General features: G+C 48.6%; 1 protein-coding gene across 1 annotated transcript in view; it reads right to left on the bottom strand.

The window, feature by feature from the left end:
- tmem38a (transmembrane protein 38A) overlaps window positions 1-21,321 on the bottom strand; it is a 106,919-nt gene that overhangs the window by 15,397 nt on the left and 70,201 nt on the right. The window contains exon 2 of the mRNA XM_072482856.1: window positions 4,164-4,320. Coding sequence (XP_072338957.1) covers window positions 4,164-4,320 — 157 coding nt within the window. The remainder of the gene's footprint in view (window positions 1-4,163; window positions 4,321-21,321) is intronic.

The raw sequence follows: 21,321 nt of genomic DNA, 5'->3' as shown, positions 1-21,321 counted from the left end.
TCCCGCTGGCAGGAAGTCCTCCCGGATGCCCTCCACTCCATCCGGTTGCTGTACAACAACGAATCAAACACCTCACGAACGCCTCCTTGTCTTCCCGAGGAAGTCCTCCTCCGGAACGTCACTTCCGAACTGGCTGGCAGCCCCGGGACCCATCCTGCCCCGAAAGCATGTGCGGACGCACAAATCGGACCTGTTGGTCGAGAGGGTTCATCTCCTCCACGCGAACCCTCAATACGCCTACATGGCGTACCCTGACGGCCGACAGGACACTGTCTCCCTGCGGTACCTGGCACCCGCCGGAGCCTCACACTCCCCCCCAACACCAGTGACCCCCTCTGGAGCCACGCACACTCCCCCAACACCAATCACCCCCTCCCTCCCGCCGGCGCACCCCACAGCCGCCCCCTTCCAGGGTGGATCAGTCCTTCCCCCGGCCCCGAATAGGGATATTGGAGCGGGACGAGGCATCGCAACGCTCCCAGAGACGATGAGGCCGGAATCTGCACCTACATCACCACCGGGGCTAAGACAATCAGCGAGGCCGACCAGGGCACCCATCCGACTCATTTAATCTGTATAATGAAGCACGAAATGCCTCTGTAAATAATATTTTTGGTTTGGTTGCCCAGTAAAAGCGGCATTGTAAGTAGTTAATATTGGAGCATAGCCGCTGTGTTAGCGGCATCCTAGGTACCGACTCTGGAAACCCCTACCACCATACGGCCCACTACCCCGCCGGGTTCATTTTTAACAAGGGGTGAATGTGGTGGTATGTATTATGGGTATTGAGGTACTCTGGGATGCCGAGAGGCTATTGGTAGATAGACACTGGATCCCGATTGGATCACCCGCCTGCTGGCTCCACCCAGCAAGGCGGAGTATAAGAGCCCGGGTTCTCCCAGCAGCTGCATTCTGTAACTGTGCTGCTGGGGAACAAGTCTGCGTAATAAAGCCATTGTTCGACTCCTTCTCATCTCGTCTCGTGAGTGATTGATTGTTCTACACTGAGGATCCGAAATCTCGAACATCTTGCCTGGGTGCTGTTGCTGGTGGTCACGGATCTTGCTGAGTTGAACTTGTTAAGAGGAAACTTATGTAAGGCTGAGGAAACAAGGTTCAGACAGGGCATTGGAGGGATACAAGATAGCCAGGAGGGAACTGAAGAAAGGGATTAGGAGAGCTAAGAGAGGGCATGAACAATCTTTGGCGGGTAGGATCAAGGAAAACCCCAAGGCCTTTTACACATATGTGAGAAATATGAGAATGACTAGAGCGAGGGTAGGTCCAATCAAGGACAGTAGCGGGAGATTGTGTATTGAGTCTGAAGAGGTAGGAGAGGTCTTGAATGAGTACTTTTCTTCTGTATTTACAAATGAGAGGGGCGATATTGTTGGAGAGGACAGTGTGAAACAGATTGGTAAGCTCGAGGAAATACTTGTTAGGAAGGAAGATGTGTTGGGCATTTTGAAAAACTTGAGGATAGACAGGTCCCCCGGGCCTGACGGGATATATCCAAGGATTCTATGGGAAGCAAGAGATGAAATTGCAGAGCCGTTGGCAATGATCTTTTCATCCTCACTGTCAACAGGGGTGGTACCAGGGGATTGGAGAGTGGCGAATGTCGTGCCCCTGTTCAAAAAAGGAACTAGGGATAACCCTGGGAATTACAGGCCAGTTAGTCTTACTTCGGTGGTAGGCAAAGTAATGGAAAGGGTACTGAAGGATAGGATTTCTGAGCATCTGGAAAGACACTGCTTGATTAGGGATAGTCAGCACGGTTTTGTGAGGGGTAGGTCTTGCCTTACAAATCTTATTGAATTCTTTGAGGAGGTGACCAAGCATGTGGATGAAGGTAAAGCAGTGGATGTAGTGTACATGGATTTTAGTAAGGCATTTGATAAAGTTCCCCATGGTAGGCTTATGCAGAAAGTAAGGAGGCATGGGATAGTGGGAAATTTGGCCAGTTGGATAACGAACTGGCTAACCTATAGAAGTCAGAGAGTGGTGGTGGATGGCAAATATTCAGCCTGGATCCCAGTTACCAGTGGGGTACCGCAGGGATCAGTTCTGGGTCCTCTGCTGTTTGTGATTTTCATTAATGACTTGGATGAGGGAGTTGAAGGGTGGGTCAGTAAATTTGCAGACGATACAAAGATTGGTGGAGTTGTGGATAGTAAGGAGGGCTGTTGTCGGCTGCAAAGAGACATAGATAGGATGCAGAGCTGGGCTGAGAAGTGGCAGATGGAGTTTAACCCTGAAAAGTGTGAGGTTGTCCATTTTGGAAGGACAAATATGAATGCGGAATACAGGGTTAACGGTAGAGTTCTTGGCAATGTGGAGGAGCAGAGAGATCTTGGGGTCTATGTTCATACATCTTTGAAAGTTGCCACTCAAGTGGATAGAGCTGTGAAGAAGGCCTATGGTGTGCTCGCGTTCATTAACAGAGGGATTGAATTTAAGAGCCGTGAGGTGATGATGCAGCTGTACAAAACTTTGGTAAGGCCACATTTGGAGTACTGTGTATAGTTCTGGTCGCCTCATTTTAGGAAGGATGTGGAAGCTCTGGAAAAGGTGCAAAGAAGATTTACCAGGATGTTGCCTGGAATGGAGAGTAGGTCTTACGAGCGGAGAAGGATGAGGGGCGACTTGATAGAGGTTTATAAGATGATCAGGGGAATAGATAGAGTAGACAGTCAGAGACGTTTTCCCCGGGTGGAACACACCATTACAAGGGGACATAAATTTAAGGTGAAAGGTGGAAGATATAGGAGAGATATCAGGTGTAGGTTCTTTACCCAGAGAGTAGTGGGGGCATGGAATGCACTGCCTGTGGAAGTAGTTGAGTCGGAAACATTAGGGACCTTCAAGCAGCTATTGGATAGGTACATGGATTACGGTAAAATGATATAGTGTAGATTTATTTGTTCTTAAGGGCAGCACGGTAGCATTGTGGATAGCACAATTGCTTCACAGCTCCATGGTCCCAGGTTCGATTCCGGCTTGGGTCATTGGCTGTGCGGAGTCTGCACGTCCTCCCCGTGTCGGCGTGGGTTTCCTCCGGGTGCTCCGGTTTCCTCCCACAGTCCAAAGATGTGCGGGTTAGGTGAATTGGCCAATGATAAATTGCCCTTAATGTCCAAATTGCCCTTGGTGTTGGGTGGAGGTGTTGAGTTTGGGTAGGGTGCTCTTTCCAAGAGCCGGTGCAGACTCAAAGGGCCGAATGGCCTCCTTCTGCACTGTAAATTCAATGATAATCTATGATTAATCTAGGACAAAGGTTCGGCACAACATCGTGGGCCGAAGGGCCTGTTCTGTGCTGTATTTTCTATGTTCTATGAACTATATAAATTCAACAGGCACTCACCAAATACTTGGTTTTTATAATACTATATATTAATACCATAATCTATTGTTGCAAATCCATTTTTCTATGAAAAGATAATCAAAAGTTTCAAAACATGATTGGAATTCATATTAACATACAAACAAATGACAGACAGTGAGTGATACACCCTGATCTATGAGTTGTTGTACCTTACACATCACCGTATATACACTTCCCACCTCACCCCCAGCCACTTAATCTTCTGGGAAATGCAAAAAATTAGAAAAAAACCAGGCCAATCAGAGGGTGGAAAAGAATCTTCTCCAACTTCCAATTAGCCAGGAAACCACTCTGTCCCTGATTAATGTTACAGTATACCTACACTTGTCCCAGGTGTTCTCCATCCCAGCTAGAAACATGCCTGACTCTCACTGGAAGAAATTTAACAATCAATGTTCATCGCACAAACTGGCAAACGTGTTTTGCAAGTTCACCATTCCTCTGCCATTCTTTATTACCAAAAGTGACCCTGGTCCTCCCCAACCTTTTTAGTTGGTCTACACACATTCAAGTCCCATCATTATCTTATAATCCTCAATCAAATTATCCCTGGATGTATGTTTCTCTGGACACCCAACCTTTTGGACCTATTTGGATAACTAAGATGCTTCAAATTGGAAATTATTCATGTACAAAATCATATGATTTGTTTTATGGTAAATTATGCTATAAATTGTATATTGTACCTTCATGGTCTCATCTGACTGCTTACCCCATCCACAGCAAAATGTGAATTTAACAATGTGAATTTTCTGAATAACAATCTGTGTCCACTCACCAAACTGCAGTTGCCAGCAAGATGTGAGAAGTGTTGTTAAAGTAATGGAGGGGCGATTCTCCAAGTAGTACATCAGCCATTATATAACTGGCAAAGCAATAAAGCATTGCGCACATCCATGAGGCAATTGGATTACGACGGGACACATCCACTGATCCTGGAAAAATAAACAAACCAATCAGTCATTTATACTAGTTGTTATCCTTCTACAACTGCCTCCCCTTGGTATCCACCGCTCCATCTACCCTTTGCAGCCAAAAGTACTGAAAATCTATATCTCTTTCTTTCAATGCTATCCTAAAATTGTTGGTCTAAAAGTTAAGAAAGAAAGACTTGCATTTATATTGTATCCTTCACGATATTAGCACATCCCAAAGTGATCGACAGAAAATTAAATACTTTTGAAATGTAGTCACTGTTGTATTACAGCCAATTTGTGCAGAACAAGCAGCCGTAAATAGCAATGTGATAATGACCTTTTAATAATCTTTTAATAGTGAAGTTGGTTGTGCGATTGATGTAGACATTGGAGAGCATTCTCCTGCTCGTCTTCAAAATCTCGTTCAATCTCCTGGATTATCAACCTAGACTTTATGCTCAAATTTCTGGAGTGGGACATGAACCGTGAACCTTTGATCCAGAGACAAGATTGCAACACTGAACCACTGATAACGACTACTGAGTATGACCGTCTATTTCCCAATTCCTCCACACAGGGCCTAAAATCATAACTGAAAATGGAAATTTAGAAGAGAACCACTAATGTGAAGCTGTATTTCAGTACTAGGAAATTTAGTCCAACACGCCAGCTTTTCCCCAAACCCTGCAAGTCAGTCCTTTTCAAGTACTTGTCCTGGTTTCTTCTGATTTTCTCTGTCAAAATCCCTCATCATTTTTAATACTGTATTAGGTTTCTGCTTAACCCTCACTGCTTTAAGGAGAATAATCCTAGTTTTTTTAATCTCATCATATAACTGAATTCCCCATCCATGGTAAAATCCTGGGTTCTACGTACATGGAATCTTGTAGCATTTCTAATGTGTGATACCCAAAATTACACAATACTCCAGCAGCTAAGATCTAATCAAAGATTTGTAAAGGTTTTTCGATCCAAAACCCTCTTTACAAAGCCAACCATCCCATATAACTGTCTTATAGAGCAAATGCAGTAACTCTCAGCCAGCATGACAGCACCACAGATGATGCTGGATAAAGTCAGATCAGCCAAGATCTCACTGAATGGCAGAGCAGATTCAATGGGCCGAATGGCCTACTTCTGGTCCTAGGTCTTATGGTCTTACATCAACATGCTCTGCCGCTTTCCAAGATTTGAGCAGATGCATATCCCTCATTAGTAGTAGCATTTAGATTTAACTGCTTCTCCATGTTGTTTTTCCTAAATTATATTGTTTCAAATAATTTATTTTAAATTGCATCAGTAATGTTTCTTCTGTCTGTTCCATTAGCCTGTTCATCCTCTGAGGTCTGCTTCTATCATGCCCATATTTACTCCATTGCCAAGTTTTGCATTGTCTGCAGACTTTGTAATTCTATTCCCTATTCCAAGTCCAAGTCATTGATATTTCAACAAGACCCCTGGAGTGCCCCACTGCACCTGCACACTTCTCTACAGTCAATAAAACATCAGTTCACCACAATGTATCTTATCCCAGAGCTAATTATATACCCAAGTTACAGCTGTCCATTTAGTACTATCTGCTTTAATACATTGGCCGCGATTTAACTAAATGGGAACAAAGCCCCGTAGCGAGCGAATTTAGCCACGTGTCTCCCGGCGCTTGCACTGAGAAACATATAGCTATAAAACATGACTCACGTTTTGATAAGGGGCCTCGGCGGGGAACACGCGGCACATAGCCCCATTTTGTACACTGAGGAGCTCCACTCGTCATGACTCCTCAATGTAGCAAAATCAGGCACCATTTTGAAAATGGCATCCCAATCTCCAAAGCAACCAACAACCCCACTCCCAAGCTCCAATGCACCAAGGGAGGGTCCCCCAGCCCACTCCACAGTGCACCCCTGGCCCAATCACAGCCACACAAGAAATACCAGCTTGGCACCTCAGCAGTGCTAACCTGGCAGTGGCACCTTGGCAGGACTGCCAGGATACCAGACTAGCAGTGCCAGGTGGCACCAGCAGTGCTAAGGTGTCACCCTGCCCAAACAGCATGCAGCTGGGGGCTTTCAATCCCCTGGGAGACTCCACAAGTGCCAGTCTGTCTGGTCCCTGTTTTTGGAGATCAGTACTGAACAGCTCTTGCCAGAGGTCTCCAAGGCAAAGGAGATTGATCCCGCACCTCAGGTGCCTCAGGAAACTGCACATTAAAGAGAGACTAGCTGACTCACTTTAATATGCAGATTTGCTAAAAAGTGATCCCGCCCACAATGGTTGTGCTTTACATCGCAATGTCTCGCAAGATCGCATTAGATCTCACAGGGCGTTGTGAGCCGGGTAGATCCCAGGAGTGAGGTCTCCTGGTGTGGTACCCTCAATAACGAGGCTTAGAATGTAAACAGTAAAGAAGGCTTTAATAAACTAAGAACTAGACTAGAGCCGAGACGTGTGCTAACTGCTGCACTGCCTACAAGCCCTTATATACAGCTCCCAGATGGGCGGAGGCGGAGTTCCCCAGGGTGTCAAGCCCGGTCTTAAAGGGGACATCACCTCACATGATGACAAGGGTACAGTGTTACAGTAACCGTTCATCACATTCACCCTCGGTTTTAAAAAAAAGTCCGTCGGGGGTGAAGTGGCATCATAGGTCCATCCGTCTCGGTGGCCGGGTCGGCTCTTTCGACCTCCTCAGTTCGGGCGGTGGTGCGGCGGCCGGTGGTGCAGTGGACACGGACGTCCTGGTTGAGGGTACGTCCGGGAGCACAGCGGTCAGAGCTTCGGTCTGGGTCAGGGCAGGGGAACAGGGCGCAGGAAGAATAGGCGGAGCCGGGAGTAGCGGTGCCGGCACCGGCGGGGTGTGTAAAGGGGGGGGGGTGCTAGGGGGGGGCGTGCGGTAGGTACTCACCAACGGGGGGTGGGGCCGGGAGGGGGTGTGTTGTAGTGGGTTCCGAGTCCTGCAGGGGAGCAGCAAGGGAAGGGGCGTCTGTAGTGGGGGATCCAGCGGGTGCCAGATCCCGGAGGGAAACCGTATCTTGCCTGCCGTCGGGGTGCTCGACGTAGGCGTAACTGGGGTTGGCGTGGAGCAGTCGGACCTTTTCGACCAGGGGGTCCGTTTTATGGCTCCTCGTGTGCCTCCAGAGAAGAACAGGTCCCGCAGCCGTCAGCCAAGGTGGAAGCGAGACCCCGGAGGTAGACTTCCTGGGGAAGACAAACAATTGGTTGTGAGGGGTCTCATTTGTGGCCGTGCAGAGGAGCGACCTAATGGAGTGTAGGGCATCGGTGTAGGACATCGGGCAGGACCTCCTGCCAGCGGGTAGTTGGGAGACCTCTCGACCATAGGACCAAAAGGACAGCCTTCCACACTGTCGTATTCTCCCTCTCCACTTGCCCGTTTCCCCGCGGGTTATAACTGGTTGTTCTGCTCGAGGCGATGCCTTTGCTGAGCAGATACTGACGCAGTTCATCACTCATGAACAATGTACCCCGGTCGCTGTGGATATAAGCGGGGAAACCGAACAGAGTGAAGATGCTGTGCAGTGCCTTAATCACGGTGGCTGAGGTCATGTCGGGGCAGGGAATGGTGAATGGGAAACAGGAGAACTCATTGATAACGGTGAGGAAATAGGCATTCCGATTGGTGGACGGGAGGGGCCTCTTGAAGTCCACGCTCAGTCGCTCAAAGGGCCCCGAGGCCTTCACGAGCCGAACCTTGTCTGGCCGGTAGAAGTGTGGTTTGCACTCCACACAGATCTGGCAGGCCCTGATCATGGCCTTGACCTCCTTGGTTGAGTAAGGTAGGTTGCGGGACTTGATAAAATGGACGAGCTGGGTAACCCCGGGGTGGCAGAGGTCATTGTGGATGGCTTGCAGGCGGTCGTCCTGCGCATTGGCACATGTGCCGTGGGACAGGGCATCTGGGGGCTCATTGAGCTCCCCTGGACTATACTTGATATCGTACGTGTGGGTGGAGAGTTCGATCCTCCACCTCAAAATTTTATCATTTTTTATTTTGCCCCGTTGCGTGTTATCGAACATATAGGCGACTGACCGTTGGTCAGTGACGAGGGTGAACCTCCTACCGGCTAGGTAGTGCCTCCAGCGCCACAATTGCTTGTGCCTCCTTCTCGACTGCAGAGTGTCGAACCTCGGAGGCGGTGAGGGTCCGGGAGAAGAACACTACTGGTCTGCCTGCCTGATTGAGGGTAGCAGCCAGGGCGATGTCTGATGCATCGCTCTCTACCTGGAAGGGGATAGTTTCGTCCACCGTGCGCATAGCGGCCTTGACGATATCGGCCTTGATGCGGTTGAAGGCCAATTGAGCCTCAGCCGAGAGGGGAAAAGTGGTGGTCTTTATGAGTGGGCGGGCTTTTGGGGACCCATTGGGCGTAGTAGAAGAGCCCCAAGCACCGTTTGAGGGCCTTGAGGCTGCGGGGGAGGGGGAGTTCCTTAAGGGGGCGCATGCGGTCAGGGTCGGGACCTAGGACCCCGTCTTCCATGACATAGCCGAGGATGGCTAGCCGAGTTGTGTGGAAAACTCATTTTTCCTCATTATAGGTCAGGTTAAGGGCTCGGGCGGTCTGGAGGAGCTTTTCGAGGTTAGCGTCATGGTCCTGCTGGTCATGGCCGCAGATGGTGCATTGTTCAAGTACGGGTATGTAGCCCGCAAACCGTACTGGTCCACCATTTGATCCATCGCCCTTTGAAAGACGGAGACCCCATTTGTAACGCCGAAGGGGACCCTGAGGAAGTGGAAGAGCCGGCCGGCTGCTTCGAAGGCAGTATAGGGGTGGTCTTTTGGTGGGATGGGGAGCTGGTGGTAGGCGGATTTGAGGTCGACCGTGGAAAATACTCGGTATTAGGCGATCCGATTTACCATTTCCGCGATGCGAGGAAGGGGGTACGCATCAAGCTGCGTGAATCGGTTTACGGTCTGGCTATAATCCACGACCATCCGTTTCTTATCCCCGGACCGGACTACCACCACTTGTGCTCTCCAAGGGCTGTTGCTAGCCTCGATGACCCCCTCTCCCAGTAAACGCTGGACCTCTGACTTGATAAAAGTCATTTCTTGGGCACTGTAGCGCCGTCTCCTGGTGGCGACTGGCTTACAGTCGGGAGTGAGGTTCGCGAATAGCGAGGGGGGTGCGACTTTCAGTGTCGCATGGCAGCATACCGTGAGGGGGGGCAAGGGTCTGCCGAACATCAGTGTCAGGCTTCGGTGGCTGCACTAGAAATCCAGTCCGAGCAGCAGGGGGGCGCAGAGGTGGGGAAGGATATAAAATTTGAAATGGGTGTACTTGGCACCCTGAATCGAGAGATCCGCAATACAGAACCCCTTGATTTGTACCGAGTGGGCCCCGGATGCAAGGGCTATGGTTTGGGATGCGGGATGGGTGCGTAGGGAGCAGCGCCTTACCGTTTCAGGGTGGATAAAGCTCTCCGTGCTCCCGGAGTCGAAGAGGCATGCAGTGTCACGCCCGTTGACCTGGACCTGCATCATAGAGTTCTGCAGGTGTTTTGACCTAGTTTGGTCGAGGGTGATCGCACCCACTCGCGGGTAGTCGGAGTCCTCAGCCGAGTCGGACGTAAAATGGCCGCCGCCGGCTGCGTGTGTTGGGTCGAGAAGATGGCCGCCAACAAAATGGCCGCTCCCATGATTCGCACGAGGCTGATGACGCGTCAGAAGGGGGCGTGTCCGGTCGGTGCACAGCCGCATTGCGAGGCCTGCGGGCCTGAGAGCCTGATTTTCGGGCCAGTTGTTCTTTGTTCTTTTGGCCCCTGGGTCTGACCAGGCAAACCCTCGCAAAATGCCCCTTCTTCCCGCAGTCGCTGCAGATCGCGGAGCGGGCTGGGCAGCGTGGGCGTGGGTGCGGGCCCTACCCGCAGAAGTAGCACGGTGTGCCCCCATGATGAGCGGGTCGCCGCGTGGCGCAGGCCTGTAATATGGCTGAGTCTGAGGAAGTCCGGGGGGGGACTCGCAGAGTCCGCGGGGTACGTACCCAAGTTATGTCGGGCCACCTCCAGTGAGGAGGCGAGCGTTAGTGTGTCCTGGAGGTCTTTTGCCCCGTTTTCGAGCAGCCGCTGCCGGATGTAGGTCGAGCGGATGCCGGACACAAAAGCGTCTCTGATGTGCAGGTTCATATGGAGTTCCCCTGTCACATCCTGGTGGTCACAGTCCCTGGCAAGCGCGATGAATTTCCCGACGAATTCGTCTAGCGATTCCTCCGAGCGCTGCCGGCAGGTAGAGAGCAGATGCCTGGCATGCACCTCGTTGATAGGCTTGACGAACCGCTTGCAGAGTAGCTCAGCCGCCTCTTCATAAGTCGTCGCCTTCTCAAGCATGGCGGAGATTCTGTGACTCACCCGGGCGTGGAGTAGGCGCAGCTTGCGTGGTCCCAGGATGGGAGTCTTTGAGGAGTCCAGGTAAGCCTCGAAGCATCGGAGCCAGTATTTTAAAATTTCCTTTGCCTCCGGTGTCCGTGCTTCCAGGTTGAGCTTCTCAGGTTTTAGGCCTGCGTCCATCCTGATGTAGTTTAGTTTTATTAAATTGTGGTACCCTCAATAACGACGCTTAGAGTGTAAACAGTAAAGAAGACTTTAATAAACTAAGAACTAGCCTGGTGCCGAGACGTGTGCTAACTGGGTACCGCCCACAAGGCGGCCCCTTATATACGGCTCCCAGATGGGCAGAGCCGGAGGCAGAGTTCCCAGGGTTCCAAGCCCGGTCTTAAAGGGGACATCACCTTACATGATGACAAGGGTACAGTGTTACAGTAACCGTTCATCACACCTGGCTTTTATTGGCTGCGCTGTGGCGAGCTGTTTTACAGGCGCAGTGTGGCCATTAAATCGTGCCCTGTATGGTTCTACTTTCTGAATAAATGTCATGAGGTACTTTATCAAATACCTTTTCAAACTGTACATGTACATCTACTGCACAACTTTCATCAACCACGAAAGAAATGTTAATGTTATAGAATTGTAAGGAATAGTTGTGTTTCTGAATCAGAGCTTCATTCAGTAGTCTGCCTGAGCTAAACAGAAGTCTCAATCATGTCAAATGATGTTTTTCACAACAGTCTGTTATGTGGCCAAAGAGATAACCCAGAAACAAATCTTTGTGCAAGCACAGCAGAGCCTTATGAGATGTTTGGGAAAGGAGTCTCAAGATACATATATCTAAATAAACGGTAAAATAACAAAATGCCCACGCAAGAGATAAGTGAAGGAGTGACCTTATGGGGCTAGAGCCTGGGTTAAGAGGGGTCCACTTGCGAATTCTCCAGGAATTGGACAACTAAATGGATAAATGATTGATGTGGGGGATCCAATGGTCCCTAAAATGAGGGTTATAAATGGGAGGTCAAGAGAAGCAGGGCAAATGGCGAATTCCTCAAAGTGGATCCGTGCTAGTCAAAGATTAACACCAAAGTCTACTTGAGAGATGACCAAAGAAGAAGTCCTTGCCGTTGACTAGAAATGTCAAACTGTTCTGCCTCATCATCCATCTGATTTGGAGGTGGCAAATCTTCTCGTCTGTTATGAGTCAAATATATACTATGTCTGTCTTCATTGTGCATTGTATTTAAGGTATTGTTCCTCAATAAACCTCTTGCGTCTCCTCCACTCTTTTGGGCAAGTTGTGACTCTTGACTGAGTCTCACAATCATGTCAAAAATAGGATCACGGAAGTAGGAGACATAGAGGCCTCGGTTTGTGAGAACCGAAAACTCAATCAACCATGTGTGATCATCACCAAGACTGGGTAGGGACGAGCACATTTTGAATAAGTGAAACCAGAATTACAATGGCATTTCACAGGGAACAGTTCATAGATATTCCAACAGAGAAAACAGGCATGCTTCGGATGATGGACATCCTAAGAATTTGAGAGGAGTGCATCCGGGAAATAAGCTGTTGAGATGATAGTTTAAAAGAAAAAGAAAATCAATGTATAGTTAAAATCGTCACTGAAGCTGACATCCAGTTTCTGCGTCAAAAAACAGGTAAGTTACTGAGTGAAGGTGAGAAGTTACCATGTTTCTTTTGTCAATGTGATTTTTGGGGGGGATTGCTTATCCTCACCTGGGAAAGAGCTAGAAGTCATTTAATTCTTTGTAGTCTTGTCTTTAATGTTAGTAGTATATAGGCAGATTTTATTTGAAGTTCATTACTTGTCTTTGCTATGCATGTCTATATACGTGCATTTTAGAGGGAAACTTGAGTTGTATTTTTGGTTTGAACCAGTTGAAATTTAAAATTTTCTTTCAGCTCAAGATCTAGAAATATCACAAAACGTTTGGCACTTTTGAGTTCATTACCCATCTTCCGGCTGTTCACACCGGTGAGATCTTGTTCTCCCGCCTAATACGCTCCCCCGCCGCAGGTTTTCCAGCTGCGTGGAGTGGATTCAATGGGAAATCTTATTGCCAGTGCCGGGACCAGAAGATCCTGCTGCTGGCCAACAGCAGGCCGCCTCCCACTGCCAAGAAACATGTCGTGGGGAGGCCAGAGAATCTTGCCCAATATTTCTTAAGTTCCTGAAAGTGTGAATGGGAGTGTTGAGTGTGTTTATTTCTTTTATGCAGCCAGAATTGTAATAGAGGAAAGATTTTAATTTTAAGATGCGTTTGTGGATTTATTTTAATTAAAATTTACTTGTACAACATTGGGAGGCACAAAAGAATTTGTTTCTCTGAAAGATTAGCTTCACCTTGACGTGACCTTTAGTGGGACACTCGGTAGAAATTCAACTTGAACTCTTCAAGAAACTTTAATTGGACGAGTTTTTCAAAAAGCTGCGATTGCTTTATTCAGTTTAAATTAAAGATGTGACGTCTTAATGACTGTTTCTAAATATTTGGGCCAGCTTGGGGAACAAAATGTTAAAATAGTTTGTTCTTTCTCAGTTAGATTTTTAAAAATTTACATAAAGTGGCGCAAGAGCGTGCAACAGGGAATATTTCACCTCCACCTCCTTGAGCAAATCAAAGCAGAGAAGTTAAGTTAGCTCTTTCCGCTGACAGCTGATTTTTTGTGAAAGTAAATTTCTATATTGGGCATTATTCATTTTTAAGTTTCTAACTTTAAAAAAAATAAATTTAGAGTACCCAATTATTTTCTTTTCCAATTAAGGGGCAATTTAGTGTGGCTAATCCACCTAACCTGCACATCTTTGGGTTGTGGGGGCGAAACCCACGCAGACACGGAGACTTAAGTTTCTAATTTGACAGAGGGAATTATATAATTAGACAAATTAATCCCCATGACTCTTAAAGAGAGTCACAATCTATTCTTTGGGAGAGATTTTCCACACAACCCGCAACGTGTTTTGCGGCGGTAGAGGTGGCCCGCCATTGGCTGGTGGCAGGATCTTCTGGTCCTGTCATTGTCAACAGGGTTTCCTGTTGAATGCACCCCTCACTGCTGGGAAACCCATGGCGGGGGTGCACTGTCAGCAGGACTGGAAGATCAGTGTGAATGGTTGGAAAATTCCAGCCTCTTTTTCTCTTACAGGTAATAACTGTCCACATGGCGCAACAAAAGAATGCAAGAACTCAGCTGCAGGCATCAAGGGCCGGATTTTTAGGCCCCACTGGGAGTGGAGGTAGGAGGAGCATGTGGGGATGAAATAACTGATGCAGGCTGACATAGTTCCTCACTGTTATTCCCAGGGAGACAGGTTTCAGCAGCCTTGGGAGCCTGCCGTCGATTCATGTATAATGATAATTAAGGTAGCTAAAGGACTTCCGGTGACGTCATGCAAGCGGAGGTCGCAGTGGGGATGCTCCCACCCGAAGTTTTAGGTTTTTTAGAACTTTAGTCGCAACCCAGGGGCAATTTTTGAATAAATCAGTGTAGGAAGATATTGTGATGTCAAGGGCCCAGAAGAAGAAGTGAATGCCTCAATTTCATGTGCGAGGTTGGGGCTGATACAGATGAAGGTAGTGTATTGGGCACATCTCACTAAATCAAGGATGAGCCGGCTGTTCGAGTGGAGGATACCTGTGAGCCATGTGGGAGGGGCCCTGCGAATCATGGTCACGTGTTTTGGTCCTGTCCGAAACTAGAACATTTTTGGAGGTCGGTATTCAGGAAAATCTCTGGGGTCTTACATATGGATGTGAAGCCCGGCCCCCCAAGAAGCCATATTCGGGGTGTCAGACTAGCTCGAGCTGCAGGCGAGCGCCGGGGCAGATATCTCAGCCTACTCCTCGTTGATCACTCAAAGCAGGTTTTGTTGGGGGGAGGTCAGCCTCTCCACCCTGTGCCTCGGCGTGGCGGGGGGGATTTACTGGAGTTTTTGACCCTAGAGAAGGTAAAGTTCAAACTGAGGGGGATGAAGGAGGGGTTCAACAATTGTTGGAGTTTGTTTATTTTCGGGAATTGGTTACCATTGACTGTTGAGGGAGGGGATGTCTTGTTTGTTTCTTTGTTTGGGGGTTGCTTGGGGCTGTTTGGGTATTGTACTATGAAAATGTTGAATAAAAATACTTTAAAAAAAATTAAGGTAGCTAAAGAGCTCATTAAGATCTAGTTGAGGGCTATGTTCAAATGTTGATTGGGTGCATGGGCTGCACATGAGTTTGGGGCAGGTCAGGTGCATGAAGGTGGACACAAGAGCAGGGAGGTTGCATTAGCTGAGCCAGGGAGTTAGGTGGGCTCCATCAAAGAGAAAATGACAGACGGGGGACTCCGCCGTTGGTACACAGCTCAGCTCTGGTTGGGGAGAGAGTGGTAAATAAGCACTTCGGTGGTGCAGGTGTTCGTCACCTTGATGGAATCAAGGGAATATAAGAGGATGAGGCAAGGCTTGCAAACACAATTGGGATGCCATCTGAGTACAAGGAAGGTAGCCGTTGGCAGCGGCAGTGTCTCCTTCATTCTCCGCCAATCCAGACTGCTGCATCTCTTTATCATATCCCCGAAACCCCATGGTTGACCTCTATGAGTCATGGGATATCCCTCAAAGAGACAACTACTCACCCCTCTACAAAAGACACTGAAACATTCCAACTGAAGCCATTTGCTCACTCGGACCGCAATTAAACAGGCCAATGATCTTCTGAAAATGCTTGGACCAGTCGTGCGGTGCTCTGCCGTATATACCTTAATAATCTTTATTGTCACAAGTAGGTTTACATTAACACTGCAATGAAGTTACTGTGAAAAGTCCCTAGTCGCCACATTCCGGCGCCTGTTCGGGTACACAGAGGGAGAATTCAGAATGTCCAAATTACCTAACAGCACGTTTTTCAGGACTTGTGGGAGGAAACCGGAGAACCCAGTGGAAACCCACGCAGACACAGGGAGAACGTGCAGACAGTGACCCAAGCCGGGAATCGAACCTGGGAGCTGTAAAGCAACAGTGCTACCCACTGTGCTATCGTGCTACCTGCGAGGATCTCAATCATTGATATGCTCTCCATAACATGGCCCTCCAGAGTGGTACAGACCTTGAAGAGGGTGAGACTCTGGAGGGAAACAGCCCATCAGGATAGGAGGTAAGAGCAGGAGAAAGAAGAAGCAGATCACACAGGCTTGGTGGCACAGTGGTTTGCACTGTTGCCTCACAGCGCCAGGGACCCGGGTTCAGTTCCGGCCTTGGCTGTCTGTATGGAGTTTGCACATTCTCCACGTGTCTGCGTGGGTTTCTTCCGGGTGCTCCGGCTTACCCCCACAGCTCACGTTGGCTGGCTAGATGGATTAACCATGCTAAATTGCCCTTTGGTGTCCAAATGTTAGATGGGGTTGCGGAACGGGGCAGGGGATTGGGTGGGGTGCATTTTCAAATGTTTGGTGCAGACTTGATGGGCTGAATGGCCTCCTTCTGCACTATAGCAATTGTATCATTGAAGTGCCCTGGCTGCACAGAGAGTTGGATGGGCCCAGTGCAGGGCTTGATGATCTTGTCAGAATGGCATTAAGGTCAAGGATCATCTGGTCCAGGCTGAGTTGCTCTAACACAGGAGGAAAGACAGAGTATGAAACTCACTTGGAGCTGTCTTTGATATCATTTCAATTGAAGATGCATCTGAGAATAGCTCAGCTCTTACTGCCTATCTAGACAGAGGCTTCAATGTAACTTTCTTTTCTTGTCCCACCATTAACAAAAGGAAGCACACATGTCTGCATGGTGCAAGAAGTGGGACAGCACACGGTGGTGCAGTGGTTAGCACTGCTGCCTCACGGCACCGAGGACCCAGGTTCAATCCCGGCCCCGGGTCACTATTCGTGTGGATATTGCACATTCTCCCCGTGTCTGCGTGGGTCTCACCCCTACAACCCAAAGATGTGCAGGGTGGGTGGATTGGCCACGCTAAATTGCCCCTTAATTGGAAAAAAAGAAATGAGTACTCTTAAAAAAAAATTTTAGCCAAGAAGTATTCAGTTACAAGTAATAGACACCCCAGTGACCCACTCAGTGCCATGCCTGTTTCTGTTCTTAGCAACCTCAATACAGTGTTTATCTTGTGGCCTCAGCGGAGTGGAGGCAGCCTTCTCAATTATGTCTGCTTGTTGCTGTGATGCACATGGCAGTTGTCCCCATTGTGGAGGTCCCAATGGGGGCCTCGAGAGGCTGATGAACCAATGCCTTTGCAGACACAGCCCCTGTCTCTGGACCCTGCTACACAGATGCCCCCTCAGTTGGAGAAGTCAAAAAGCCAACCAATGATGATGATGGAGCCCTGTCAGGGATGGAACCCTCATCTTGCTTGGTAACAGCCTCAGCCATTGGGTAGCTGGAAGGGGCCACCAGCTTGGGCACAAGTGGCAACTCCTCCAACCACCTCTGCACCATCCATGGCCCTGACATGATGAGGCTATGTACTGTGCTCATCACCCAGTGCCACCCTATCTAATGATGTGCAAGAAACCACCAAAGTGTATCTGCTTTGGTGGAGTATAATCTTGTATGGTGTGACAATGCTTGGCATGAACTCTGCTCTGGAATCACTGGTCAGGTGCAGGAATCGGTCTTAGCGCTTCAATGTCTGAACCTGCAGGAGACACAAGAATAGATCATGCTCTTGCAGAGCAGAAACCTTTGCTGAGATTTCCCAATGCACCCCCTCAATGTAAGCATTCCAGTTTCTATTCACCCTCTCTTCCAGGGGTGCCCATTTCATCGTCCCTGACTTGCTCTTCATCAGCGACCCCAATGATCTCCACGGTTCCCTCTTCCATTGTGGTGATGGCATGTAGGTAGGGAACCCATCCTCGGGTCTGGGCTCTTTGGCGGTCATTGTGAGCCCATTTCTTCTGCAAGGTAAAAATGAGAAATGAGGTACTGCAGCATCTAGGGCCAATGCCAACAGCTCATATACAGAAGAAGCAACCCCATGGCTCTGAGCTTTGCTGTGTGGTCAGTAAGTACCCTGGGCACAAATTCCACCTAAGTTGAGGAGCAGCATGCATCCTCAGGCTCCTCAGCTGGTGTCTGCTGCAGGATGAATAGCCAGAGGCTAGTCCTAAGAGTTCAGCGTTGCACTTACCTTTCCAGAGCGAATCAGGTCATCAAACTAATTTTGACACTGGACCAAGTTTCTGCGCATCACATTCTGTCTGCTCACGTTCTCGTCGACCTGGATCCAGGACTGCTTCATCTGGGAAACTGGCCTTCTCCTGCCAACACCTCTCCCTCAATGCCTCAAGGAAGACTTCCAGGCCGTCTGCTAAATGAGGGCGAGCCATGACCTGGGTTCTAGGCCTCTGCCTCTCCTGCTCCATGCTTATTTCAGCAAATAAACCTGTGAAACAGCAGTTATAATAATGCCTCCCATTATGTTTTTGTTTGAAAGTATATTTATTAAGATTTTACATTTTTGCAAACGCAACAGAATTACAAAATAAATACATTGCATTTTGAAAAGAAATAACAGCTCAACATACATGAATACAGAGGGGAACAGGAGAACAACATTATCACTGGTTTGATGCAATCATTAGGCATAGCTAGATGCCTCCATAAGCCCCACCAGAGACCAAAGGAGAAATAGGATGAAGCCATGAAAACATGGTAAAATGGTGCACACCTTCCCACAACGCGTCTGCTCCCAATTACCCATGAGAATACAGGATATATTTTCCACGCCATTGTTAGGATACCAGACCAGCCCCTAGCTTTTGGTCGGATACCGGATGAGAAACCCCAAACAATTTTCAATATGTATAAGTGTGAGGAAAGGATACTTCATCCCAGGTGTGATGACTCTGACCAATAGGTATCTTTTATGTCAAAACACACTTGAATTTAAACACAGAATTAACCACATTAACTTCAAAGAAGTGGCTTTAAAATTATAAGTGAAACAGTTCTTAAATAAAAGGAAAAATCTTTAACTTATTATCTACACCTGCCACTATATTCCAATTAGCAACCTTTGTAAGGGCTGCAAAGAATCCGCACTGAGTTTGTTGAAACAAAAAGTTACTTTATTTTACAACTACTATTATATACAGTTCCAGTAGTTCCCTCCTGGGTCTTCTCTCTAGCCGGTGCCTAACTGGCCAGCTTTATACATTGTTTAGAAGTCCTACGCCCCCTTAACGGGGGAGCTCGTATTCTGCAAGGACCACGGGAAAGTTAATTGTTCCCACCCCGTAGGCTACTTGCGGTTATAACATCCCCACGCCCCAAAATCAGTAGAATCGTCCCACGTCTGCGGGGAAGGAGGGTGCCGGACTCTATATTCGGAGAGGCGTTGTGCACCCAAGGTGCCGGGTCATCAGCGTGAATCTGGAAGGCAAACGATACCTCCGTTTGGAATTACACGGTGGCTGTTCCACTGGTGGCGACTGTAATGTGTACTTCGCGTCAGAGACCTCCGATGCTTGTTTCCATTTCCAAATCCGCGCCCACGACCTCAGATATCCTGGCGTCCTGACCCTCTTGAAGTCCAGTCAGGGGTAGCTGTGGCCTTAGAAGTGGCTGGATGTGAACTCTATGCTCACGAAGACACTTTCGAATAAGCCTGGACTGAAGGTGGTCAAGGTGCTTTTGCATGATACGATCCTGGGTTTGTACCTGGTAATAACCCGGCCCAGTCTGACGGAGGATGATGTCTCGGAGATCCACTGAGCGCTGTTGGCTAAGTTTCAAACAAACACCGAATCATTTAGTACAAAGTGCCTGGAAGGTCAACGTCGAATGGGGCAACGCCCTTGCTGTTCCTGGTTCTGGCACACTTTCGCACCGATGTCTGGAAAAATCATACCGAGGCGGGTACGAAGTCTCCGGCCCATTAGCAAGTTCCGCAGGGGCCACACCAGTCACTGAGTGCGGAGTGGTCCTGTAGCAAAAACAAAAAACGAGCCAGCTTAATGTCCATCTATCTGGAAAACTGCTTCTTGAGGCCCCATTTAAATGTTTGCACCACTTTAGATAGGATCGGGTCTGTCTAAGTCCATTCATGGATCCGTGATGCCGTGACAGGAAAGGAGTCCATGGGATTCAGAGTTGGGGCTACTTCAATCGTCCTGGGGGTCGATAAAGGGCCAGTCGGCAAAGGTAACCAGCTCAGTGCGTCGACATTCACGATTAGAGTCCCTGGCCAATGTTCGAAGGAATATTTGTAGGCGGCTAATAACCGGGCCCAGCGCTGGATCCGCGTGGAGGCAATGGGCGGAATCGCCTTATCCTCCTTGAAAAACTCGAACAAAGGCTTATGATTCGTAACAGTAATGAAGTGGTGGCAGTAGACATATTGTTGAAGACGTTTCACCGCAAAGACCACCACCAGACATTCCTTCTCATGCTTCCTTCCGCTGCTGGCAATGTATGGGAGGTGAAGGTGAACGGACATTCCCTTCCATTCTCCATCCAGCGGGACAGAACGGTCCAATACCATAGGGGAAAGCGTCACATGTGATGAGCAAGGGTTTGGCTGGATCGTAATGGGTCAGTAACCCGGAAGACGACAATTGCTTTTCCACCCGCCGAAAGCAGTTTCCTGCAGCTGACCCCAGGCCCACACTTAATTCTGCTTCAGATGAAGGTGTAAGGGGGCCAACATGGTCGCAAGGTTTGGGAGGAATTCCCCGTAATAGTTAATGAGCCCAAGAAAAGAGCAAAGTTCCGAGGCATCCATCGTGGTGGGGGCCTGCTGGATGGCGCGCATCTTCTCCGCGACGGGATGCAAACCTTCACGGTCCAATAGCTGGGGTACACCACATCCCTCACATAAATACGCACTTTACTTGTCTTAAACAGACAGCAGCCTCAGAGAATCTCTTTAATACAGCCTTCAGGTTGCCCAAGGGTTCTTGCTCGAAGGCTCATGTGTCCGGCTCCTGTACACTGCCACAAGCAGCAGTCCTCGCAGGATGTTCTCCATTACGCACTGAAAAATAACATAGGTGGAAGACACTCCAAAATGCAGCTGCGTGTACTTATCGAGGCCCCTGTGCGTATTAGTGGTAACATATTTGCGAGCTTTGACAAAGTTATCCAGACTCAAAACGGTAGCTCCCTTCTCTCTCCACAGTTGCTGTCAAACCTGCTGAGATTGCCCAGTATTTTCTGTTTTTGTTCAAGAATCCATACTGAGTTTGTTGAAACAAGGGAAGCACAGCGGCGCAGTAGTTAAGCACTGCTGCCTCACGGCGCTGAGGACTCTGGTTCGACCCCGGTCCCGGGTCACTGTCCGTGTGGATTTTGCACATTCTCCCCATGTCTGTGTGGCTCTCACCCCCACAACCCAAAGATATGCAGAGCATGTGGAATGGTCATGCTAAATTGCCCCTTAATTGGAAAAAAGTAATTGGGTACTGCCAATTGAAGATAGTGGCGATGATGGCATTCGTAAAATCGAGAGGAATTTCTTCTCTGTCCCAGATGTTTGGAACAGCTGATGCAGATGACAGGTGATCTTTGCTCCTCCGAGTTTGAAAATCTCCGCTGGAATCCCATCCACTTATGCAACTTTTCCATTCTTCACATGTTTAATGGGGGCTTCGACGTCGTCCATGCTGGGTGGGAATCTATGATCATCTTTGATGGTGAGTTGGGGGATTTCC

The sequence above is a fragment of the Scyliorhinus torazame genome, chromosome 18 (genome assembly GCF_047496885.1).
Source record: "Scyliorhinus torazame isolate Kashiwa2021f chromosome 18, sScyTor2.1, whole genome shotgun sequence".
Lineage (NCBI taxonomy): Eukaryota > Metazoa > Chordata > Chondrichthyes > Carcharhiniformes > Scyliorhinidae > Scyliorhinus > Scyliorhinus torazame.
This window is presented reverse-complemented; position numbering and strand designations above follow the sequence as displayed.